This window comes from Carettochelys insculpta, chromosome 4 (genome assembly GCF_033958435.1).
Source record: "Carettochelys insculpta isolate YL-2023 chromosome 4, ASM3395843v1, whole genome shotgun sequence".
NCBI classification, from domain to species: Eukaryota; Metazoa; Chordata; order Testudines; family Carettochelyidae; genus Carettochelys; species Carettochelys insculpta.
In genome coordinates this window covers 129,080,753-129,107,949 of record NC_134140.1, presented here as the reverse complement: position 1 = coordinate 129,107,949, position 27,197 = coordinate 129,080,753, and the positions used below count along the sequence as shown (strand labels likewise).

At 45.1% G+C, this 27,197-nt stretch overlaps 1 protein-coding gene across 1 annotated transcript; it reads right to left on the bottom strand.

Moving 5' to 3' along the window:
* Positions 1 to 7,615: 7,615 nt before the first annotated feature.
* On the bottom strand, positions 7,616 to 17,232 carry NPFFR2 (neuropeptide FF receptor 2). Its single transcript, XM_074992039.1, has 3 exons — positions 16,926 to 17,232; positions 10,625 to 10,724; positions 7,616 to 8,459 (listed from the first exon to the last, which is right to left on the bottom strand). The coding sequence occupies exons 1-3, from the start codon at positions 17,230 to 17,232 to the stop codon at positions 7,616 to 7,618; spliced, it is 1,251 nt and encodes a 416-aa protein (XP_074848140.1).
* Between the last annotated feature and the right edge of the window lie 9,965 nt (positions 17,233 to 27,197).

Sequence of the window (27,197 nt, the reverse complement as noted above, 5' to 3'; positions counted from 1 at the left end):
GCCCTCCCTTTTACAGGGACCCCACACTTTAAATACCCCTCTGAAGCCACCCCCAACTCATGCATGTGATGAAGCGGGTCTTTGCCCACGGAAGCTTATGGTCCAAAATATGTTAGTCTGTAAGGTGCCACAAGACTTCTTGTTGTTCTTATTTCCACTGAATGTTCGTTTTAAACATTAACCTTGCAAACTGTGGTAGTCTGACAGCCCCGGAGCCTGATGATTAAACTCAGAACAGCTGCCCATGAGTATTTTCCTGACTGTGTGATGCAACCTAGCAGGGACCCCAGGTCTTGGGTGAGCTGGTAGCTCAGTGTAATGCCATTTCAGCCTTCAGCTGGTGTACCGGGACAGCCCCCACCAGAGCTAGATATGCAGTTTGTGTCCTGGTGCTCCTTATAGGCATGTGTCTCCCATCCAGAGCACCGCCACTGCTGGGAAACATGGTGGGCAGTGGTGTTTTCCCACAGTGCACCAAATTAGTAGGCAGGCCCACCAATGGGGACTGGGGCGCAAGGCTCCACATGACAGCAGAGCCATAGACCCCTCCCATTCTACCCTTGGCCCCACCCCTTCCAGGGTACAGAGATAGGCCCTCCTCCAATCTCGCCCCAGGAGCTGCAGTGGCTGTTGGCTCCACTGTTCACAGGGCTAGTGTATCAACATTGGAGGTGGAAGAGGCTAGGCACTCGGGGACAGGGCTACTTTGACTGGGGTCTGCGCACACTGCGGTGTGGAGGTCTGAGCCCAGGTCAGAAAAATATTTCACCTAGGTTTAAAATGTAGCATAGCTGCTCCAGTCCCAGGCCCCACAACACAGGTTGGCTGACCTGAGTCCCATTAGACCTAGGCTTACATTGCCATATAGACAAACCTAAAGAGGGAGATAAGCATACAGTGGTCGTTTCAAAATTCTTGAGCAAGGTTGGTACCTAACTCATCTGAATCAGTTGCTACCAGCCTCTGTTGAAAACTGGAAACTGTACTGGGCTAGATGGAGAATAAGGAAAGTCAGAGCCCAACTGCTTGAAGGATGCAGCAATATATTAAATGTCTTCTGCTAGGGTGGGAAAAATAATCAATGGTTTAAAAATACAACAGATGTAACCCAGCAAGGGTAGGGGAGGCACTGATAAGTCTCCCAAAGGTGGGAATAGACTCTCTGGCCTTGGAATGAACAGAGCAGCTGATCAAAGGAAGGTTAGAAGCCACAAAGAATGGACACAATTGCTTAAGTAGGGGTCAGTGGGTTCCTTCTCCTTGCTATTACCAGTTAAAGACCCTTCCATTGATAAATTGACGGCCTAGCAGAACATGCTGCCTGAATAGACTGAAGAATAAATACTAAAAAGTTTTGCACATTCAGACTGGTTCTATCTGGAATTGTGTGGGCTTTACAGTAGAGGAGAGTTTCTGGGTTTTCAGACTTGGTGAACAGGCAGATAAAAACTCATCAATGAAGTGAGTGATAAAGGCGCTCAGCATGAGGGAAGATGATGGGGTACCCCGATCTGGCCTCTGTCTTCCCATAGCCTACAGACTCACCCGTCTACAGATCCAGAAGCAAATCCTGCTCTAGACGAAACGAGAGGGTACCTTTAGAAATATTTATGAACTAAGGACAAAATTTTCTAAATCAAAATGAGAACTTGGCTGCTACATCTGGGACCCCCATAATGGGGCCTGATTCTCGGAAGGACCTGTGCACCCTCCCTCTGAAAAATCAGGCCCCTTCTGAATTCACTCATCAGTCTGCAGGATATTGCCCTCTGGGTTTATTTCCAATATAGGAGGTGGGATTTGATGGAGAAGATGGTTCCAAAACATACGCCACTATATTTGTGCTCAAATTACCCCCGTGGTAGCCAATATTGGGTGGCAACATGACTAGCCATCATGACCAGCCAGCATTAAGTGTCAACATCATACACACAAAGGCTGTGGCCACGCTAGCCCCTCCTTTTGGAGGGGCTATGTTAATACGGCACTTTGGGATATGCTAGTGAGGTGCTGCCATGAATATGCAGCACCTCATTAGTATAACGGCGGCCATGCACGCTTTGAAACTGCTGGTTTCGAAACGCAGCTGCCCATGTAGCTGAGGGCCTTTTGAAACAGACCCCTGATTTCGAAAGTCCCTTATTCCCAAAACCAGGTGGAAATAAAGGGCTCTCAAAATCAGGGGGGGCATTTCAAAAGGCCCTCCGGCTACAAGGGCAGCTGAGTTCTGAAACCAGCAGTTTCAAAGCGTGTGTAGCTGCCATTATGCTAATGAGGTGCTGCATATTCATGGCAGTGCCTCATTAGCATATGCAAAAGTGCCACATTACCATAGCCCCTCCAAAAGGAGGGGCTACTGTGGCCACAGCCAAAGACTGTGCTCTGCTTTGTGCCTCTTAAAATGGAGCTTCCTGCACTCAGGATAGGTTCCATTTTATTGTCTGCTAAGCACTCTCTCTTTCAAGCGCTTCTTTGAAAACCCTTTTCTTCCAGAAGTCCTTCAACTCTCCTTACTCTTGCAAATAATCTCCTCACACCTTCATTTACTTACACTGTAGCCATATGTGTTGTTTTGCCTCTGGCTGATGCATGTCGTACCAAAAAAAATTAAAGTTGTGGGGAAAGAGATTAAGTTCCCAAACCAACAAACACACATGTAACTTTTGTCCTGCAGACATTGGAAGCCATGGGATTCCTCAGGCGAGTAAAGTAACGCATATGCAGCATCAGGGACTTTGTGTTATATGGACAATTCACACCCCCTGGCCATAGGAGGTCCAGCATGTAGTAGAACGGAAGTTCATTCCTGCCTGTTTTTCAGCATCAGCTTTGTTCAGATTTACATCGTCTGCTGCCACCAACTGTGGCTGTGGCATGCAGTCAGTCTGTGCAGGGCCCTGTTTTGATGGAATTCAGTTCTCTGGATACTGCTTATTTTGTTGAGATATCATCCTGTCGAGTCGGATGAAGGACTGTGGAATTCTGAACAGAAAGTAACATTTTCCCTAGAGGGTTAACAAAGCTCTAAGCAGCTAGCTGCTCGGTGTAGATTTTTTCTAACAACGGAACAGCGAACAATTTTTACTTCACCGAGGGCGTTTTATGTAACCTGGAATAAAATTAGTGTTAAATGTCTTCCCAACTGCATTTCTTCATATAAACATTGAACAGGGCTGACAGAAAGGTAAATCTATTCCCCCCAGCCTCCAGACAATATATGTTGTCGATGCATTACCTCAAGCTGCAGAGTTCCTGGGGTTCATGCATATCCCTTCTCTGACCTGGTGTGTGTGATTTCATTTTCTGATGTGAAGGGGAAGTGCTGGTTATTCAGAAGCTCTTTAATTGCCTTAAACGACTTCTGTCCTGGCTCTCGATTTCTCCATTCCTTCAGACAATCTAAAACACCCCTGATAAAGGCACCTGCTGCATCTGCTATCTTGACTGCCTGACTCCTGCTATGTCTTTCTTCTCATTAGATTCAGGTTTCTTGGGCTCAGCTTCAATGTCCTAGATTTCTTCCAGAAACCCTTGACCTCTGCAGCCATCTCTTGACACTGTACTTGGGATTGCTATTTTATATGTTGTCCTCTTCTTCTCTGCTCTCTAAGGTCATGTCTACACTACAGAGTTATTCCAGAGTAGCTTATTCTGGAGTTATTAATACAAAATAAACTACTCTGGAATAATGCATCCACACTACAGGGAAGCCCCAAAATAAGCCAAATTTATTCCAAAATAGTGTGTCCACACACAATACAGACCATTTCAGCTTAGTGCCCCTGGAAGCACATAAAAGATAGGCACTTGCAATCAGAGTTCTATGTCTACACAGCAGCATTATTTCAGCATAAGCTTATTCTGGAACAGCATATTTCAAAATAGCTCCTATTCTCTGTCTACACAGCCTCTATTCTGAAATATCTATTTCCGAATAGGCCGTATTCCTTGGATAATGGGGTTTACTGAATTCGAAATAAGCCATCTACTACTTCAAAATTATTTCAAAATAGCGATGTTGCTATGTAGACACTTGCAAAGTTATTTCAGAATAGCGGCCATTATTCCGAAATAAATTTGCTCTGTAGATACACCCTAGTACCCCCCATGTACAGAGTTATAGCACAGGTCACAGTCTGCCAGTGGAGAGTTGAGACCACAACCCCTGCGTGCCAAAAACAATGGCCTGCTTTGTGCTGCTGGTAGATCTTCCTGGTCTTGGGCTAGTTTCTGTTTCATTGTGTGTTAAGCACCATCTCTCTTTATAACCCAACTCTGCCAGAAATCCTTCATCCCTTTTTAGCCTCACCAATAGCTTCTTCAAACCCCTTCTTCATTTATATTGTAGTCTCATCTTGCCTTTGACTTGTCTCTCTCAGGCTACAAGCTCCTTGCTGCAATGTACATGCCTTGCTGTGCATTAAGTCCTGTATTTATTGTGGCTGTACTCTGTCAAAAAGCAAACACATAATAGCAAAGTTTATCTATTGCAGGATAATGACTGCTGGAGTTCTGTTCATGTGAATGCTATAGAACTCCAGTATTTCATCCTCCATTCTAAATTGATTTTCTTTTCAAAGGTGCATAGGAGAGTAATGTAACTTTCTGGAAGGTTTATAGTCATACCAATTTTGGCAATAACCCAATGGTTCAGCCATTCCACTCTGCTTCGTCAAACTGACAGCCCTACAAGCAATGATCAAGTGGAACGAGACATCATAAAAATGAAATAGTCAACATAATAGAATCAAGAACCGCTCAAGTAGTTAAAGAGCTCAGGTAGTTAAAGTTTTGAACAGCTCAGGTAGTTAAAGTTCAGTGCCTACCTTTCAAATGGCAACAGGCAGGTTTTAAAAATAAAAGGTTATATAAAGCAAACAGAAATACACTGAGGCAAATGTGGGTGTCTAAAGCAGGTCACTGAAATCTGGAGTTAGGTGTTAAACAAATCTCTGATCCTCACACTTCTCCATGGGAGAGGCAAAACCTCCAGGGAGGCTCCTTGGGAGGTGGAAGGTTCCACTCACAGCACTTGGGCCTGAAAGGCCTCATTTTTCAGCAATGTGAGCATTTTAACCATCACTTTAACAAACTTTTTGGTGGGGCGGGGGGAAGGGAGAGGGAGAGCATTCTCTAGCTACAGTCAGATGCTAGAATATTCCCATAAATCATGACAATTTAGCAGACCTGTGGCACCCTAGAGACTAACTAATTTATTATTTATTTCTTCTGATTACAAAGGGAGACATCTGAATTGGAATTCATTTACAAGTTTATGACTAGCCTCTAGCAAGGGTAAGTACAACTGCTGTGAAACAGGCTCTCGCTGCCTCTTTCTTTATGGACCTATATTGAACGATTTGAACATTTTTCAGGTAATGCGCACAAACAGCATGAGAAACTTGTCAAGCTGAGGGTGTTTCTCACCTGAAACAGCTGTAGTCCTAATACCATGTGCCACATATTTGTGAATGCACAACTCGGAGAATGGGAACCAGTTCACAAGCAACAAATAGCTCACACGGAGCTAGGCGTAGTGTGGCCTGTAATCTATAAAGGAATAAGCCTGCAGAATCTATAAAAGACAAACCATAGCCCATTGTTTAAAAGTGCCACGTGTGAAAGAACAAAGTATGGGACTGAAGGAATGCAATAAGCTCGTAAAACCAGATCCTCAGAGGTATTTATCTACCTATGTTACAATAAAATCAATGAATGGGTAGGTAAATGTGCAGGTCTGGACCTTAATAGCTGGATTTCAGTCAAGCCATTACGCTGAGGTTTTCAAAGCACCGTAAGGATGACAGACATCCAAATGCTAGTGTCTCCTTTGAAAATCCAAGCCTTAGTAATAAATGCCTCACAAAATCTTAGGAGCAAAATTAGAGCTGTTGCTGCTTTTTCTTCAAAATCCCCGAGCACTGTTACATTTTCATAAAAAATAAAGCAAATTGTGGGAAAATAGTTCACATGAACTTTAGTTGGAGTGTTTTGAAACTTTCTAAAACTCCTGTAAGCTGCGTGGAGTTTTCAAGAACTAAAAACAGTCAAGTTTCAAAAATAACAAAAAAAACCCCCACACCTTATTGTGATGAATATTCCACCCAGGACTGTCAAAAACAATCTTACGTTGGCAGGTGGATACTCTCTATTCTCCCATAGGCTTTCCACCATGTCTGCTCTCTGAGGATGGACCCTTGCGCTCATGTGGAGCTGTGATGACTTCAGACACTTTAACTTCACTGAAGTTCTATTGGGGGGTCTCTGCCCTGGCAGACTTGATTGGAACCTCAAAATATTCATGTTACTGTCTCCCAGTGGAGCAATGAGGTCATAATATCTTGTACAGTTACCAACAAAATGTGCAACTTAGATGCCGGATGCAACATACCAGTAAGACATTTCTTTATTAAAGATTTGAAAAAAACAATAACAAAACACCAAGATTCTAAAAATCCACAAAAATGCAGCATAAAAGCAGCTTTTCTTTTATTTCCCACATCCTTAATCTTTTTTTATTTCTCAGACTCGGTGACAGATATGCTGAAATGACAGCTAAATCACAAAATGAACAAAAGAAGCAGCCCAAAACAGGGAACAAAGAAAAAGCCACAGAAACTATACATCTCACACGAGTTCAAGCAGGCAGATATTTTAAAAAAATATAAAACCAAGAGAGCATACAAAATATCCACACCAGCAGCAATGGGAATAAAATTACACATCTGACAGGAAGTGGAGTGGCACAATATTCTACAATCAAAGGTATTACAACGCTAATGCCCGTCTATTAAGATAATCTCTAACAGCTGAGTTAATGATAGCTTAGCACAATGAATAATTTCATGAACAGGTTATTATGTCTGAGCAATAAATATAAAACAAAGGTATGAGGAGGGGCTCCTAATAAAGAAAGTGAATTTAACAGCTCACTTTTAAAATAGATGGTTATCACGTTATCCTCACTTTATTATCTGGGCCCAATTCCATTAAAAGTGGAGGATTTTGCATTAGTCTTATAAACCACGCTGCTAATTTGCAGAGTAAAATTTTGACAGTGTCCAAAACTGGCTAATGAAAAATTAATGAAAATGTTCCAGCAGAATTATTCCATGAGTCTGAACTCCCAGAGCTTAAGTGGATATTAAAGAAAATTAATAACCTCAGATTCTGAGATGACCAAACGGTGTCCATGGGTGAATAGCAAATAGCATTACATGCTCTAACACTTTTCTAGCAAAACTTTATGCAACACGGTTTCACCTGTTCTGAGAACAGTGTCGATTAAACCAATACAGGCCTGATTCTGCTCCCTAATACACCACTCTGTTTTTACATCAATGGTTTCATTTACACTAAGTATATACCTATGTAAGGCCACTGACTTCAATGGAGTTGCTCCTGCTTCACGTTGGTGTAAAGAGGATAAGAATTAGGCCTTCTATCAAGTTCAGGCAATCCAATATTATATGTTATACATACTTTACAACATCTTAAGATGTGTTTTGCTTAGTTTTTGCCAGCAAGGACTTAACTAGAGCGAACCTCACACCACTTCAGATCAATGTCCCTTGACAGAGTTTGAATGAACCAGTTAACTAGCTCAGAGCAAATTTCACTTTTCTCCACTGTCATTGGTTGCCTTTTGTAGGTTTTCCATCATTAAGTCCTGCTGGCTGTTCATCCAGCTCCCTCTCTGAATTGGTTTCCCCCCATCCTTGGCCCTTGGACAGGGTTGGTCCTCCAGCTGCTGGTGGGTGGTGGCTGGCAGTATGGCATTGCTTTGCCCCCGCTGGGAGTAGAACTCCCGACGCATCAGTTCCCCAGAGCACAGCTGAAGCTTAAAGGCTGCCTGGAAGCCGCGACGAAAGTTCTCATTGAAGAAGCCATAGATGATGGGGTTGATGCTGCTGTTGAAAAAGGCCAGCCAGTGCGCAAAGGGGTAGATGTAAATATTGATGATCTGCAGCTGGGCCTGTGTCAGATTGGCATAATCTGAGAGCATCATCAAGGTCCACAAAGGAAGCCAGGAGAGGATGAAAAGCAAAGCCACAACGATTAGCATTTTGATCACTTTCTGCTTCTTCTTGGACACAGAGTGGCGCTGCTCCTGGCTCTGTTTTCCCCCTACTGGTGCCGCCCTATTGAAGAGCGCGATCCCTACCCTGGCATACATAATGACAATGAGAGAAAGTGGGGCCAAGTAGATGTTGGTGAACAGCACAGTGGTATAGATCTTTCTCATCTCCTGATTGGGCCAGTCCTCCCGGCACCAATATATAGGGCTGGTTTGATTGCTGTAGCCAAGGATCACCCTGAAATATTTTTCCTCTTGTACCTGCAACATCACGGCCGATGGACACATGATGGCAATCGCCAGAACCCAGATGACGGCTATAATGACAACTGCCGTTGATGTGGTGAGCTTCTGCTTAAATGGGTATACAATACATCGGAACCTGTAGCGAGGAGATGAAAGGCCAGAGAACTGATCTAAACACCATATAACCAGTGTCCGTAAAACCCTGTTCAACTGTGTAGTTTAACCCTGAGAAATACATATGTGCAGTCAGGGCCTCGGCTGGTGTAAGTCTGTGTAGCTCTACTGACATCAAAGGAGTTTTGTTATTTTACACCAGTTAAAGATTTGGCCCAAGATTTGTACCAGGGCCTCCTCAAACTTAGACAGTGTGGTTCACATCTCAGTAGAGAAATTACCTCATAGACAGTTCTCCGCTAATTCAGAATTGATTGAACCACTTCCCTGCCCAATGACAAGAGAATAACATCCTTGTTCCAACTGCAGTAGCTGCTTCCGTGGAACAATGGCACTAGGAAAGTAATTCATGCATTTTTAAGTGTCTATTAACAGTTGGACCTAAGGTGGAGGAGTGACCAGCCAGTTCTGCAGGTCACCAGGAATGTATGCTTATGAACTGGTGGCATACAGACCAGTTTGGGAACTGGTGATTCATAAACATTTACTTGCACTGAAAATCAGCCTCTCTGTCTGGTCCTACAGAACCTGAAGAACAAGGAATTTACGGCATGCTGCATATTTTAGGAAGGAAGTGCCTGGGATGGGTGGTTTGACTCACTGGACTGAGCACTGGGCCGGGCCCCCAGATGCACAGCTCTATACAGAGCTCTGGCTCTTCTCTGCTGTACATCTCTCATGGTCCTACTCACAGATATCGCTTGCCACAGACCAGTGGGTCAGACTCCTCAAATGGCTGAACTTTTGCTTTTAAATAGTTCATTTTATGCTAATTTTGAACACATGGGGCCTTGACTGACTCCCTCCTCCTGCTTGCTGACTTCCCTGCCCCTCACTTTGGCAAATGCCTATGTCGCTACAGTGGAGGGGCAGACACAAGCTGCCAGGAGGGACTGCAGCTGCTTCCAAGAAGGTCAAGGGCAGAGTCGAATGGAGAAGGAAGTAGCTTTGGTGATCCCTCACTCACCTAGGGAATCCAGGGAAGGAAGGGGGAGAAAATACCTCTGCTCCCAATGTGAGATGAGGCAGTGGGAGACTCAGGTGGAGCAGCTAGCTATCTCATTGCCCCTCAGTGGTCTTCTCAGAAACACCCTCTCCACAGCATTGCAGAGACTGAGGCCAGGTCTACACTAGACCTTAAAGCTGATTGTAGATATGCAATTCCAGCGATGGCAATTACATAGCTACACTCAATGTATCTACTTATCTGGCCGTTCTCAGCGAGGGAGGTCGATGGCAGAAACTCACCCATCGACCTCCCTTACTCCTCCTGAGATTGAGGGATACAGGGGTCAAATGTCAACTCCTGATAATTTGATTTCATGCGCCCCCATTAGGGTGTGCAAAATTGAACCCCGGAAGACAGACTCTAACCAGGTTGATCTATTGGGTAGTGTAGATGTAGCCTTAAATAGAGACTGGGAAAGAGAATTTATAACACCTGCCAGCCCCCAGGAGGGCCCCAGAGCAGCTTGGCTGGGGATGGGAGAAGACAGACATCCATTAAAGATGGGCAAGGTGAGAGGGAAGAGAAGCTCTTCTGAGTAGCCCAGTGGGCTAAGTCATGTGATCTTGGCCTTGAGGACAGAACTGCCACCCCTCCCACTGCTGCTACAGACCTAGGAGGGCCCCTTCTGGTCCAAGTAGCCTTTTGATCAGCAGGAAAAACAGCAGTCAGAGGATCTGCCAGTTCACACCCCCCACCACACACACCCAGGGACTCTCCCCAGACATGCATGGGTTAATTTCTTGCTCTGCTGGGAGGTGGAAACTCACAGGCTTTGCCCTCTCCCTGTCAGCAGCAGATCAGAGGGCCCAAAACTCAGCATATAGACCTGTTGTTCTCTGCTGTGGAAGAAGAGGCAGGATAGCTGGACCCACACTAAGGGGGCTCCCTGTGCCTCTACCATCTCTATGGAAATTAAGCAAGAAGAAATTGTCATGGCCATGCTTTAAGCTAGCTGTGTCTCATTTTGACCATCCATAAAATGGGCATAATACTCTCCATCTCATTGCAGTGCAATGAGAATGATTTCGTAATTACAGAGTGGTTGGTGATACTGGAATGACATGCAATTGATTTGCTTTATAAATTAGTATAGGTTTCAGATCTTTACATCGTCTTACCTGTCAACTGCAATTGCAACCAAAGTGAAAACAGAGGCGGAGACAGAGATTCCTTGTACCATCCCACTCATTTTGCAGACCATGCTCCCAAAGGGCCATCCTGGAAGGTACAAAAATGATAGCCCTAGAAGTGTAAACGGCCACCATCTGACTTCAAACGCTGAAGGCTCAGCTAAGGAACAACCTTCCAAGAAAACTCTCAAAGCTGAGGTGCTCACCCCAGACATAGTGGTGTCCAAGTGCAGGTGAAGGACGGTGCACAGTGTCCCACCACAAGGTAATAAAAGGGGGGGCAGAGGTGATGCCAAAGTTTGGCCAGAGTTGTTCTTGTGACAATCCTGAGAGCAGCACATAGCATCTGAAGTATTAACATGAGCACCAGTAAAAGCTCCACCACCACCAGTTCCATCAAAAAGCAGCATCGTATGGGAAGAAAGGAAATAGACATTATCACTGCAATGGTCTCACATGTGTCCATCTACAACAGGGACCTCGCCTTACGTAGGCATTACTTTCACCTTCTCCTGCCCACCACCCTGCACACTATGTATAAACTTCAACACCATTAGAATTACTTAGACTTGGTTAATCACTTAAACTCATTCCTGTCTACCAACAATTTACCTGCTGCTCTTTCCATGTAATCTTTGACCAACAGAGACAACTAAATCTAACATAATCTAAAATCTCATTTAACCTGGGAAAATGCATGTGCTAAGGGGCAGAGAAGAAGAATGTAGCAAGAAAAGCAATTAGAAGGAGATATAGGCAGGTGTGAGCTGAAGAAGGCCACATCTTATTTTGAATTACACTTTCTGGCTTCTCACCCTGTAAATTCCATCAAAAAGAGTACTTTGAGCCCCCATACAAATGTCTGACTGCAAGAAGGGCAAATAGAGTCTGACTGTACACTTAATATAGATGGACGCCTGCACCCCCCTTGAACATGGTTAATTCCCAGCACTGATTGCAAATAGCCATACTAATAACTCTATACCTTGCTTTCACCACAATGTATCTGGTGTCAGCTGTCCATATCCCACCCTACAATAATGCACCACTTAAAAGTTCCTTTTAGATGGCATGACCCTCTCATTTTCCAACCTTTTTTATTCAATGAGCTGGATGCATGGCTCCAGACCTTTTCGATATTTCCAGAGTCCCTAGGTATCATTAGTGAACCTGTGTGCTCTTTCACAGCCGTTTGAGCAGTTCGAAGAACAAAGAGCTTCCATGTTCTATTTAATGTATCCGTATGTAAATAATAAAAAAAATTGAAATAAATAAATAAATATCCTTTTAATAGAAATATATGTTGATGCAATTAGCTCAAATCTAAGTAAATAAATGCAATAATCCAGAGGAATAAATGGGAAATTATACACAAGTTGCACTGATTTTCCAAATGTTCTTAATTTTTCAGTAAGTTATCTCATTGACCAGTTCACTTATAATATTCATGTCACTGTTAAATATGATTCATAGCTTAATATAGAACAGCTCCATGACTGTCACACCTGTATTAAACATTCATTATCTGTGAATTGAGAGGGAAAGTTTAGTTCTAGCATTCAGCATATAATCTCCTCACTTACAGAAATGTATTAGCATAAAAAAAAAGAGCATGAAAAGAATTCTACAGCCTATGCTTTTCTATCTGTCCGAAGGACGGAGATTGAAAACCGCAGCATCTGTCATCCACACAAACTCCCATCTTTCTCTTCCCTCACCTTCTTTTCCTGATCTCTGATGGTAATAGGATAGTACAAGAGACATGTTCACTCTGTACCAGTGTCTCCAATTCCCTCCGATAAACATTCTGATTTTTCATAACACACATTTTTATTTCTGTGCTTCAAACAGTTACAAGACTGAGGATTGCTCCTTTTCCCCAACTGCCACCTGGCTCCTTTTTACTGTAAGATATCTCTCTGAATGATGGTTTGTATGCTCCTGGAAATTAAACTTGCTTACTATCTATCCGGTGGTGCTAACAGCTGCCACGGGGCCTGGGACAAGGTGGGAGAGCAGCCCGGCTCTGTGCCAACAGCGGAAGGGGCAGGGCCAAGAACAATCCACTCTCCACGATGCACAGACTGTGGCGCTGTCCCGCCTCGACTCCCTCACAGCTGCACACAGCCAAAGCAGCACTGCCGTGGCACTTCGAAGGGGCTCAGAGCTCCAGCCACTGCCAAAGAAGCGGTGGTGGTGGCTGGAGCACCAGGTCCCTTTGAAACTCTGGCCTTGGGGCAGCTGCCCTCTTTCCTGCCCCCTGTCCGTGGGCCTGTTTACATCCAACACAAGAAAGAAATAGACGGTTGTGAACGCTCTAAAAGCTGTTTTGTTTCTTTATTTTCTCTTGTTTATGGAATGCCATGTGTTCCATGTGGCGAAACTTCACTAAAATTAACAGACCTCTTGCATAGCTTGAGCCAAAGGGGCTAATTTCCAATAACTGAATGTAAAGAAATATGCAACGTTTATGAGTTGGTGGGAGAAATATTTGGAGGAATATTTACAGTGGGGGGAGACAGGACCTGTCATACCATTAAGGACCCCACATTTCAAGAAAGATGAGGAGAAATTGGAGAAGGTCCAGAGAAGATCAACAAGAATGATTACAGGTCTAGAGAACATGGGCTATGAGAGAAGACTGAAAGAACTGGGCTTTTTAGTTTAGAAAAGAGAAGACAGAGGGGACATGACAGCAGTTTTCAAGAACCTCAAAAAGGATCACAAGGAGGAAGGAGAAAAATTGTTCTCCTTGGCCTCGGAGGATAGGACAAGGAGCAATGGGTTTAAACTGCAGCAAGGGAGGCTTAGATTAGACATTAGGAAAAACTTGCTGTCAGGGTGGTTTAACACTGGAATAAATTACCTGGGGAGGTTGTAGAATCTCCATCACTGGATATTTGTAAGAGCAGGTTAGATAGGCACCTATTGGAGATAGTCTAGATGGTGCTAGGTCCTGCCGAGAGGGCAGGGAACTGCACTCAATGACCGCTCGAGGTCCCTTCCAGTTCTAGTGTGCTATGATTCTAGTTTTGAATAAACATGCTAGAGAGAATACATGAAAATACATATTTAGATATGTTAGATAAGTGTAGTTATGTGCTCCTTTTGGTGGGTTTTATACTTTAAATATCAATTTCATGATAGCAGCAAGGTGAGTGTTGACTCAGTGGTCAGGGTAAAACTTCCTCTATTAGTTTAATATTGTACACCATAAGAGAAGGATGCGTTTTATTTTATGTATTCAGAAAACCAAAATCAGTAGCATCAAACCCAAAGTCTATGTAGTCATTTTTAAATATTGACCACAGGCTCTGAGAGCTTAGATAAAACATAAACTGAAGAATGCTTGGAAAACATTCTTGTCCGATCTTTAAAAAACAAATCATCTATTATTCAACATCTTAGATGTAATACAACCCTCACAGCAGGGTGTGGTCTTAACCAGACAAGTTCAAAGCTGGTTCCAGGTCTGCCAACACAATTGCTAGGCCTCCGGGCCAAGAGCTGGGCCCCTTCTCAGGCCAGCCCATTAGGGCTGCCGGACCTGTGCTGCCCAGAACTCCAGCAGCACTTTAAAAGGCTCAGGGTTCCAGCTGTTGTCCTAGTAGAGGCAACTGTAAGCCCCAGGCCCTTTTAAATTGCTTGGCCCTCAGGCAGCTGCCCATTTTGCTATTCCTATCTCCTCAGCTGCGTCTACACGTGCACGCTACTTCGAAGTAGCGGCACCAACTTCGAAATAGCGCCCGTCGAAGTTAACTTCGACGTTAGGCGGCGAGACGTCGAAGTCGCTAACCTCATAAGGAGATAGGAATAGCGCCCTACTTCGACGTTCAACGTCGAAGTAGGGACCGTGTAGATGATCTGCGTCTCGCAACGTCGAAATTGCTGGGTCCTCCATGGCGGCCATCAGCTGGGGGGTTGAGAGATGCTCTCTCTCCAGCCCCTGCGGGGCTCTATGGTCACCGTGGGCAGCAGCCCTTAGCCCAGGGCTTCTGGCTGCTTCTGCGGCAGCTGGGGATCTATGCTGCAGGCACAGGGTCTGCAACCAGTTGTCAGCTCTGTGTATCTTGTGTTGTTTAGTGCAACTGTGTCTGGGAGGGGCCCTTTAAGGGAGCGGCTGGCTGTTGAGTCCACCCTGTGACCCTGTCTGCAGCTGTGCCTGGCATCCCTATTTCGATGTGTGCTACTTTGACATGTAGACGTTCCCTCGCTGCGCCTATTTCGATGTTGGGCTGAGCAACGTCGAAGTTGAACATCGATGTTGCCGGCCCTGGAGGACGTGTAGACGTTATTCATCGAAATAGACTATTTCGATGTCGCAACATCGAAATAAGCTATTTCAATGTTGGCTGCACGTGTAGACGTAGCCCTCATGAGGTTAGCGACTTCGACATCTCGCCGCCTAACGTCGAAGTTAACTTCGAAATAGCGCCTGATGCGTGTAGACGCGACGGGCGCTATTTCGAAGTTGGTGCCGCTACTTCGAAGTAGCGTGCACGTGTAGACGTAGCTCATGTGTGCTCCTTTCAGTGGGTTTTGTACTTTAAATATCCATTTCATGATAGCAGCAAGGGGGGTATTGACTCAGTGGTCAGGGTAAAAATTCCTCTATTAGTATTCCTCTATAACGTTCTCTGGTGTATAATTCCATTAAAAATTTGCATGGTTAAATTTTCCTTTTGAGTGGCTCATAGGGGGAATTTTCCCCCCACAAATGCCTGTGTAGCTTCTGTGCGTTTGTTTGATTTATACAGAATTGTATCAAGGACATATCAGAATAAGTTCATCTGAAAAGAGAGGTAAATTGCATAAAGTATATATGGCTTCCCAATTATTCCTCTATTGTCAAACTTTTCTGCATTTATTTACTTGATTTGGAATTGCATCGGCAGTTTTGTATAGTCTAGTGTGTCGATTGCTAACTGCATTAAAACACATTTTTTGAAAGGTATGGAAAGGACATGACGTCTATATCTGTTTGTTTTTAATCGGTCTCATTAGAATATATTTTTGAAAATGGGGTTTTATCAAAAAAGCTGGGTGGCACCATAAATACACACCTGTCCAGAAATAATACTGATAAGCCTCTGTAAGGGTAATCAGGACTTTGAAATCCATGCACCCAACTGACCTGACAGAAGGGGACAGAGGGGAAGAAGGGTGTGTAGTTTAATACGGGTTTACACCAGGTATTATATCATAGCCCTGGGTGTGGGCACCTGTCAAAAAATAGGCAGGGGAGGAAATGCATAAAATTATTATCATTAATATTCATTATATTGTGGATGTGTGTCCCAGTAGCTGACCCGAATAGTCATTATCCACAGGCGATGTCTCCCACAGCTCCCATTGGGCGTGGTTATCTGTTCCGGGCCAATGGAAGCTGTGAGGAAGTCGTGCCTGCATGCAAAGGGGCTGCACGGATGTGTTGGCCACCACATCCTGCATTTCCCGTTGGCCGGGAACAGAAAACCATGACTACTGAGAACTGCAAAGGCAATGCCTGCAGATGGTCGATGTCAGAAAAATGTCTCATGGGCCACAACCAGATCACGCTGATGGCCCATATGCGACCCACAGGCTGCAGGTTGCCTGTCACTGCTCCAGAGGCTACAACATGGAGTTTGATATTTTAAAATGTTGTGAGATTTGTTTGAAGATGTCGGATTTTAATCCAACTGGAAACAGCAAGTGGGAGCCTCACCCAGTACTTTCACATTTCGCAGCTCTGGAGAGGACTTGGAAGGGCAGGGACATGTAAAATAACAAAGAAAAAAGTGAAGTAGAGGCCAGGTACTTAGGTCCAAGCAAGCTTCACTCACTGCAGGACCACAGAAGGGCCACACAAGGTGGGCGGGTTGGTACCCTTTTGATCCTGGAGGGCAGTCTCTAAGTCTGAGTAGCCCCTAAGCATGCTAACGCATGCCTTCATCGAACACCCATTCCCTGATGCCAGTGGGAGCTGGAAGTGATGTCAAAGAGCTAGCTATGCTGACTTTTTACCATTGTGGGGGTGGGCTTTACCCTTGCTAAAGGTAGTGAGACCAGCCAGGCTGTGATGGCAGCCGCCTGGCCCCTTTTGATATGCCCTTATGGTGCTCAGAAGCCAAAGCAGGAACCAGAGATCTGGCGCTGAATGTTCTTGAGGTTGAAAAATATTTAGGGGTCTGGTCCAGGGTTGGGCAAAGATTACCGTTGGTTCTTATTTTGTCTGAAGCATTTGCAGATCCCAAAGTGAGAGCCAAGCTCTGCAAATCCTACATTCAGATCAACAGGTTCTACCTACCAGCTATGATGTTATCCAGGAGAGTTGTGGGCATGCAGAAGATCCCCACCAATAAGTCACTGACAGCCAGGTTCAAGATGAAGAGGTTGGTGACGGTACGCATGTGCTTACTCCTCAGAACGATGAAGCAAACCACTCCATTGCCAAGCATGCACAGGAGGAAGATGAGGAGGTAGGAGATGATGAACACGGCTGCCACTGGAAGTTGATGAAGGTAAAAGTCCACATACGATATGTTGTAGGTCCCATTGAAGCTCAGCATGTGAGGCCAACTGAGTGAAGAATTGGAATCCGCTCTCCCAGTCATGTTGAATTGTGCCTTGTAAGATTTTTAAAAAAAGACACACACATATCACAATACGTCTGAGAGCTGCCATTTCTCATTAAAATAACCATTAATGTTGTAATAATAATCTTATATTACCTTTATATGTAACCCATGCACCTAGGTGTGGTTCAGTCCCATGTAGAGGCATCTAGACCACCTACCCAGAGAGAAAACGAGTTACTTTTACAGCCTTAGCTGACAGCCAGGCAGCTTTTAGCTCAAACAGTAGAGGCTCCTGTACAAAGTTCCACTGGTCTCAGGGTCAAGTTCGCCTGTGTGTGGTTATATATACACAACTTTATATGACAGTACAGTCTGTATTGGAAATGAAATTGATCTGAAGGGGGTCTGTCCCACAAAAGCTCATCCCTGAATAAATCATTTTGTTAGTCTTTAAACTAGAAGAAAGTACATGGAATTTAAAAACATGACTTTCCCCCTTATTTGCTTTCATCAATGTTGGAAGTGACATTTTCCGCTCCCACCTAAATCTTAGGTCATAGCAATAAGGATTTTAGGAATCGATTCTAAAGCCATTACTCACATTGGGGACGGTGTTAATTAAGCTGCTTCATGAGCAACAGGTTCACCAGCTGGCTCTGAGTGATTAGACTGATTCAGAATAGAAAAAAAACTAAGATATAGAACTCTCCAATGCTCCACCCAGGGCATGTCACAATGGGATGTCACTCACAGGAGTTGTGCAGCTGTAAAGAGAAGGAAATGAGACAAGTGTTACCTTTTCTTTTGCTTAATTATTCATTTGTAACAGAGTGCTGAGCCTGGTCCATTCACTGTTTCCCAGCTATGCTGTTATTCCATTTAATTTTTATTTAGAGATGTTTGTCTCTCTCTTTTCAAATGGAATTGAAGTGGAATTGGTGGTAGAGATTATACGCTCAGGGCTATGCTATTGTCAGATGTTCATAAGGGATGGAACCTCAGAGGAAAAGGGGGTCTCTTGATCGCAAATAATGGGTCTGAAAGGGCCATCTCCAGTGGGGGCTGTATGGGAGAGTGTACCCACCTATGTGGATACAAGGCTTTCTATAGAACAACAGGATTGCCTGGTGGGTACAGTTACAGTGGGTGACCAGATGTCTCCCACATGTCAAGAAATGAACCGACACCAAACCAACCAAAATGGTTGACTTCAGTGTGATCCATGGGTACTTACCTACCACCTCTGAAAAGCGAGTACCACAGCAAGGAACCCTTGTTCAGAAAAACCTTCCAACTGAGAGAAAGAGGCAATTTTGTTGGGCAACCCTTTTGAATTCTATGTCTTGTACGGAGAGTGACTGTCCAGGTCGAGGCCTAAAATATATCACAGTAATACATAATCATTTACAGGCTAGTTCCTCAGCTGTGGTAAATAAGGGTAGCTCTGTTGCTGGGACAATGATTTTATAGAAAACAATATAAATAAAATTAAAGGAAGGGGGAAAGCCAAAATCTCTGTGAAGGAAAGATTTGTCTTCTTCACCTTGAACCTGAAAGACAAATTCTACCAGCTAGATAGATTAGACAGAGGCTGGGTCTACACTCTCAAGTTTTGTCAACAGGAGTTACTGTTGGGATGCATTTCCCAACAGAACCTCTGTCTACAGAATGCATCCACACCAAATAGAGGGTCCCACTGTCAACACCTCTGTCAACAGAGAGGCCAGACTGCCCAGCCCTCTGTCGACGGAACAGCCAATTGGAAGCTCTACAAACAGGGCTGCCCAGTGAACTGGAAGCGCTGTCTGTCGACAGAGGACCCCCCAGAATGTCTACACTGTTTTTGTCGACAGAATCTGTTGACAGAGGCTTTATGCCTAATATGGGAGCAACTTAACTCTCCCGAGAAAACTGCTATGTTCTGTTCCAACAGTTTCTCAACTGAACACGTTAGTAGTGTCGATGCTCTGTAAGGTTTATTGACAAAACCCTAGTTTTATTGACAAAACTCTGTAGTGTAGACACGGCCAGAGAGATTATATAGATGTAAAAAAAAAAAAAAAAGCCTAGCAGATTTACCTGGTGTTGCCCACGTCCTTTCCTCAATTAAGGGTTTTTCTTTTAAATAAAATGAAAATCTACATTTTACTGAAATGACTGTATTTTTCAAAAATTAAGGAGAAAGAAGTTTGTATTAATAAAAGAAATACAGTGATTCAAACCTTAGACAGAGCTTGCTGGTATACAGTATTTGCAGGTTTTTGTCCTTTTCCTAAAACGAACAGTTTTTTTCCACATCCCACTCTCCATGTAGCAGGGTGCTGAAGAACAGGCGTGTGTTCTAGAACTGGAATGTGTAAATTCCAAGCCCGCGGATGGGGCGGGAGGGCTGAAGGGGCAGCTGCACAGGTGCCCATAGCTCTAGGCTCCTTTCAAGTGCCACAGTAGAGCTGCTCTGACACTCTGAGCTGATGTGAGGGAGGGGCCTGCGCTAGGGCGGTCTGTCCTAAGCCATGCCCCTTCCTGACCTTCGCCCAGCTCATTCTGGGGCACAGAACCAAGCCCCCCTCCCACCTTGTCCCTGGGCTTATGGTGGCTGCCAGCCACGCTGTCCATTTCCCACACTAGCTCTGGTCTAGGGAAAGGCTCCATCAGCTCCCAGTGGTGGGGAAAGGACCTGCCAAGCAGGGAGGCTACAGGAAACGACACTGTCAAAAATAGCAGCATAGATGGGGCAGGTGCTGCTTGGACACAACACGAGACAGGTAAATACCCACAGGGCTCAGGCAGGTCTTTACTCATCTAAGCAATGCTCCACCCTCTACACGGCAGTTTATCCCCATGTTAGTGGCGTGCGCTGCATGTCCTCTAGGAGCCCTCGTAAGATCTGTGCAGTACAGATAAGGTGACCATCCACCCCATTTTTACCGGGACAGTCCCTTATTTAAGCTGTCTCACAGGTGTCCCGACTTCTTTAAAGAAATGAGCAAATTGTCCCATGTTTTGCAAGGCTCCTGTTTCTTGGTGACTTGGTGTCTCAGGGCTGCAGCCCCCACTGCCAGAGAGCTCCTGCATTGGGCAGCTGCCCTGTTTCCCAGTGCTCTGTGCTTTCGCCAGCTGCTTCTCCTCAGGGGAGCTTCTCCGTGGGGCTGCTGCCCCACGCCTCAGCACCCCATGGTGGCAACCCCCACTGCCAGCAAGCTCTACCATGGAGCAGCTGCCTCATTCCCTGGCCTCCCACAGCTCAGGAAGGCAGTTCCTGCTGCCAGGGATCCCCTCCATGAGGTGAATGCCTCATTCCCCAGTGTCCCCACCTTGGGACGGCAGCTCATGTTGGGGGAAGCTCCTACACAGGGCAGCTGCATCATTCTCTGTCCCCACTGCCAGGAGGCTGCAAAGTCCCTATTCTCAGCAACCCCTGCCAGAAGTTTGTGGAGCCCCCATCCTCCACTCCCCCCTCACTGGGAGGATGCAGAGCCCCCCCCGCATCTCCAATGCCTCACTATGGGGCAGCAGCCCCCATCACCGAGAAGTCCTGACATGAGACAGCAGGACCCCATCCCTAGAGGCCAGTGTCCCTTATTTGCCATAGGGCAATGTGGTCACCCTACGTATAGGTGTACCTCCAAAACCTTTACATGAATGGACAGGGCCTTGGAAGGGACCTTATTCCACTGCTGGGCTTACAGACAGATTCTCTCCCAGCAGAAACACCAAAAGTTGGTGGGCAGTCCTGACTGATTTCAAAGGTTGTATTTGGCTTTGTTATTAAGCAAGAAGGATCTGTGGGGGTGTCTAGCTACCAACATCACACACTGCTGCTGAGACTCACTGAGATACACATCTTAAGGGAAAGTAAATGAAACACATAAGAATGAAGCAGTATTGTCAAGCAATGAGACATCACTGATTTGTCTTAAAAGGCAAACAAAGCGCTGTAATGAAACTATATTTGAAAGTGGAAGGCACCTTGAGCAGCAGTGATCATGAAATGATCATGTGTGTGATTCTAAGGAATGGTACGAGAGAGAACAGCAAAATCAAGACAATGGATTTCAATGCATTTAGCAAATTCAGGGAGTTGGTAGGTAAGGTCCCCTGGTAAGCCAAACTAAGAGGGAAAACAACTGAAGACAGTTTGCATGTTTTCAAAGAGACATTGTTAAGGGTGAAAGAGCAGACTGTTCTACAATGTGGAAAAGATAGGAAGTATGACAATGCCCTGGCTTAACCAGGAGATCTTGAATGATCTAAAAATCAAAAAGGAGTGGTACAAAAAGTTGAAAGCAGGCCAAATTACAATGGATGAATATAAACAAATAACACAAGTACGTAGACAAAAAGCAGTCAAGTAGCACTTTAAAGACTAGCAAAATGGTTTATTAGGTGAGCTTTCGTGGGACAGACCCACTTCTTCAGACCATAGCCAGACCAGAACAGACTCAATATTTAAGGCACAGAGAACCAAAACAGTAAGCAAGGAGGACAAATCAGAAAAAGATAATCAAGGTGAGCAAATCAGAGAGTGGAGGGGTGGGGGGGAAGGTCAAGACTTAAATATTGAGTCTGTTCTGGTCTGGCTATGGTCTGAAGAAGTGGGTCTGTCCCACGAAAGCTCACCTAATAAACCATTTTGCTAGTCTTTAAAGTGCTACTTGACTGCTTTTTGTTTTGATAGTGTATAGACTAGCATGGCTTCCTCTTTGTTACTATTCAACAAGTATGTAGGTGCAAAATCAGGAAGGTGAAGACACAAATTAGCTAGGGCCATAAAAGGAAACAATAAAACTTACTACAAATATATCAGAAGCAAGACAAAGACCAAGGACAGGGTAGGCCCTTACTCAATGAAGAGGGAAAAAACCATAACAGAAAATATCAGGAAAGCAGCCAACACTGAAATCATGCAAAGACCTCGCATGGCTCTTTTGCAATGCAGCGAATTTCAGCCTCTGTTGTATTCCGTCATTGTCCTGGTTTCCAGGTCATCTGTGCCACCAAAGTGGGGCAGAAGAGTAGGGGAAGTAGCTCTTGGATAAGAGAATAGTGTGCAGATGCTTCTTGCCTTCAGTAAGGCTCTGGCTCTTCCTGATGTCCATAGATTTTAGGGCTCAACTTCAGACATTTCTGGCAGAGGGAAACTACACTTATTAGAGAAGATTAGAAGGAAGGTCCACCAGAAGATGTGCCACTGCTCTGGATCCGGTGTTGTCATTTATATCAGGCGAAATGCCACTCTTCTGATTTAGTAGGGTTTTACAAGCACCTGCACAAGGACCGGCGCAACTATTTGGTGCCATGGGTGTGTCTTCACTGCAGTTAGAAACCTGTGGTTGACTTGTGCCAGCTGACATAGGCTTGTGGGGCTCAGGCTGGGGGCTGTTTGCCATGTTTGGGTTCAGGCTGCCACTTATCAGGATCCCAGACATGGGTCATGAGCCTAAACCAGAATGAATAAATCACAAAGAAACAGCCCCATAGCCAGAACCCTGTGAGCCTGAGTTAGCTGGCAGGGGCCAGCTGCAGATGTTTAATTGCAATGTAGACATACTCATAAGTACAACTGCATTGAATCTCTTCTTTCACTGGTACGGTTCTTGAACAATCTATGAGGAAACTGAATTAATAAATAAAATTAAAGCAAGCTATAATAAGGGTGCTTATCTTTGTCCCTCATACACATCCACAAAATTTCACCTTACTTGTCATGAATTATCCATAAAGAAACTGATTTTCTCCAATGTGTGTATGTGCGTGTGTGTGTGTTTATCCAAAATTATTCCCCAGATCAATTTATGGGATCATTTTTGGCCTCCACTGTAACTTTTCTGGAACAATTTGCTGTAAATATTCAACAGAGAAAATCAGGGTGGTTTTTAATGAATGTTTAGGGCTTGTTTGACCTCTCTGCTACTCCAGTTTTGCACTAATGTAACCCTGCTGGAACTAATGGTGTTACACCAGTGTGAAATTGCAGTAACCCACAGGCAAGTCAGACTTCTGGGGTAGCTACCGTGAAAAGGTTCTTATTCCCTGATTAGAGGAGTTCAAAAGCTTAGAATCAGCATTCTGGGGTGAATGCTCAGGATTATAAATTCACTCTTCTCAAGCATTTTGTAATATTTAAAATTCGCAGCGTTAACAAACATGACCACTGGCTGTAAACTCATTCACTGGGAAATGCACCCAGAAAGACGCACAAGCCAAAAAGAAGCTAATTCACAGAGAATATTTTTCGCAGCACTCATCTAGCTATACTACTCTCATTCGAACCCGTCCACCCACCATTCAAAGACACTTCTTCACTCCCATCTATGCATAAAAACAGTTGCATGCTTACAAAGAAGAATTATGGGAAGCAAACAACTTCAAGCACAAAAAAACTGCACTTCCAAAAGGACAGCCTCCTCTCTGCTAGAGCAGTGCCTTCTTCACGCTCACTGTTGCCCTGCTGTGCAGATTTTGAGTTGCTTTTAGATAGAATACCTCTGGGCGAGTGAACTTCAATTATCCTAGAGTATGTGAAGGCTGCTTTGTGCTGCTCTGATCTAAATGGTCATCCAAGGATTTCGCTAGTGCACGGAGAGTCCCCAAGCAGGGGTGCTTTGACCAGTTTTTATAGTGGGGGTGTGTTGATGATGGAAACCCTGTATTTTGTGTTAGTTATTATTATTTCAAGCCATATGTCATGGGGTGTCTGCCCCACACTGGCCCTACCAAGGGTTAAACCCAGCACTGGGAGAGGGCCTGGGGCTTTGGAGCAAGCAGCTGTGGCATATGGCAGCCAATCAGAGACAAGCTGGGGCTGTATAAATAGGGGCTCCTTACTCCAGCTGTGGAGCAGAAGAGACATGGCTGCCAGAGAAGCTACAGAGGGTACCTGAGACAGAGCAGTGCTGGGGAGAGGTGGACAGAGATGGGGAGCTCCAGCCTGGCCCCATTCCCAGGCTGCAGCATGTGAGACAGAGGCCTGAGGGTTACTAAGAGGAGAAGGCAGCAGGTCCACACCTCCTTGTTAATGATGAGTGGCCATTTCTGACTGCAGTTTGCCCCTGAGGTAGGGGCTGGATGATGACTGGCAGTGGGTCACTGAGATGAGGTGGGTATAGGGGATTGGGGTTCCCTGGGAGGGGAGGACCCCAGCAGGGGCACTACCACAGGGTAGTATCCTGAAGGAAGGGCACCATGGGGCCAGTCGGGACCTGGGCCCTGCAGCAACCGAGAAGAGAAGGAACAGAGAGCAAGACACCAGCCAACAGGTGGTGCTCCGAGGATGAAGAGCTAATTCCCAAATAGAGCACAAGGAGGCAGCACCAGGCCAGTGAGTCACCCTGTTATACCAGGACATACAGCAACACCCCCCATTCCAGCACCATTGTCCCTAACTAGCGCAGACCCAGTCTGGTCAGCCCAAAGCCTCTGAGTCGGCAGCATGGGAGGTATGTTGGGGAAGAGGTGGTCAGAGTCCTGTTATGCTCCAGTCATCCTCAGTTGGTACAAAAGCCTTCTGTGTCAGCTGGGCAGCTACTAGATCAACCTTGGGGCTACTCTAACATACGCCAAGACTACACTTAAAACACTACAGCCGCACAGCTATTGAACTCCACTGCAGAAACTCAGTGCTGTGCGGGGAGAGGCTCTCCTGTTGCTGCAGGTAATCTACCTCCCTGAGAGCAGTAGATAAGTGAACAGAAGAATTCTTCCGTTGACCTCGAATGTCTACGTGAGCAATGGACAACCAAGACTAGTGAGTGGGCCACACAAGTGGCCCTCCAGTTCAGTGGGACCCACGATTGAAATCTAGTGGTGGGGAACCAGCAGTTTGTGGTCCACGTAACCTCTCTCCGACAATTTGTGATGTTCATACTGTAGGAGAGAGGGGAAGGAGTAGTAAGTGTGGGACACTGGTGCCCTAGTGTGCAAGAGGTACATCAGGGAGTGGGGCACGCAGGGGGTCCAAGGCTAAAGGTGGAACCCAGTGGTCCATGTGTGGCCTGTGGGCTGCAGGTTATTCACTACTGGTCTACACCACTGAGTAGGCAGATACAAGCTTTCAGTGGAGACCAGCTCTGAGACCAGAAACCAGTTCAACTGCAGTGATCAGGGGCATACAACACATTTGCCCCTCAGCTTCAGCATGCTCAGATCTACTTGACTAGATCCAAGGATGGGGCCCTTTGACCCTGCACTAGCCTGCAGAGCACGACATAGATCTTTTGGCTATGTCTACACTAGCACACGACGTCAAAGTAGCCTATTTCAAAGTAAGAACATCGAAATAGGCTACTTCGACGAGTATCATCTACACATCCTCCAGGGCTGGTGCCTTCGATGTTCAACATCAAAGTAGCGATGGAGAACGTCGAAAGGAGCCGCCCCGGAAGGAAATGTGGAGTGTCCACACACACAAGCACTCTCCGTCGAAATAAGGGGCCAGCAAAGCCCCAAGCCTCTCCCTTAAAGGGCCACTCCCAGACACACTTGCCCTGCACAGCACGAGATCCACAGAGCCGACAACCGGTTGCAGACCCATGCATGCAGCATGGACCCCCAGCTGCAGCAGCAGTAGCAGCAGCAGCCAGAAGCCCTGGGCTAAGGGCTGCTGCACGCGGTGACCATAGAGCCCTGCAGGAACTGGACAGAGCGTCTCTCAATCCCTCAGCTGATGGCCGCCATGGAGGACCCCACTATTTCGACGTACCAGGACGCGGATCGTCTACACACGCCCCATTTCGACATTGAATGTCAAAGTAGGGCACTATTCCCATCTTTGCATAGGAATAGCGATTTCTACGTCTCGCCGCCTAATGTCGATTTCAACGTCGAAATAGCTCACAGCACGTGTAGACGTGACATGTGCTATTTTGACGTCGTGCCAGCTACTTCGAAGTATCCAGCTAGTGTAAACACACCCTTTGTGTCATATAAAAATGAATTACAATAATAGCAAATTTCATGAAAGGCCACTGAAATCCAAGCCTATTTAGATATCTTTGAAGTTGGTGGCATTTTTGGAGATTCTGTGGCTGGTCTGGGATGAATGTGGCACTGTGGACAGTGTGATTATTCTTAAGACTACCAGGAATGAATATAAGTCAGTAGCATGAATTCTACAGGTTTGAGAATACTGTGTGCTCAGGCCCTGTTTGATGGGTTTAAAATCATGGAAGAGAGAACTGGCATGAGGAAGAAAAACAAGAAGGAACTTAGGAATTTTTTCATGAAAGAACATGGTCCTTGCTGGTTAAAAGAGACAAGATTAAGTAACGTGCAGAAGCTGACAGGGCAGACACATGAATGATTTGAGGAACAGGAAAATATCAGAATATGATGCATAAATTCTACAAGGTAATCAATAAAAAATGATCTATTTTAAAAACAGAGACATGGCGGGTGAGGGAATATCTATTTTTTGGACCAACCTCTGTTTGTGAAGACCTTCAGAAGAGCTTTGTGTACATTAGAAAACTTGTCTCTCTCAGCAGAAGTTGGTCCAATAAAAGCTATGCCATCACCTGCCTTTTCTTGCTATTGTCCTAGGACCAACAGGCCTATAACACCACTGCGCACTTTAAAAAGACTCTTCACAAGTGTTCAGACTGCTGCATACTGCTTTGCTGTCTTTAAATGCTAAGAACCAAAGAAGGGGGGAGTAAATGACAGAGAGATTTTTTAATGTGAAAAATTAAAATCTGTGAAAAATGAGAATGAAATCCTCAGCCTTGTTCCACTGCATTAAAAGAGAAGAGGCCAATATATTTGAAACAATGATCTAAACCTGGGACTTTAACAAAGTCAAGCTTTGGAAAGTCTTAAGAAATGGATTTTTACAGATAACATAACCACAGTAAATTACTTTGTATGGATGTGCATGTGCCAGAAGCAAGTACAGTCAGATAAGAATTTTTTGTTTGGAGATACGCAGAAATTAAAAAAAAAAAAAAAAAAGGGAATGGGCAAAGACAACCTTTATTTATATATCCAGTTGTCAAACACAATTG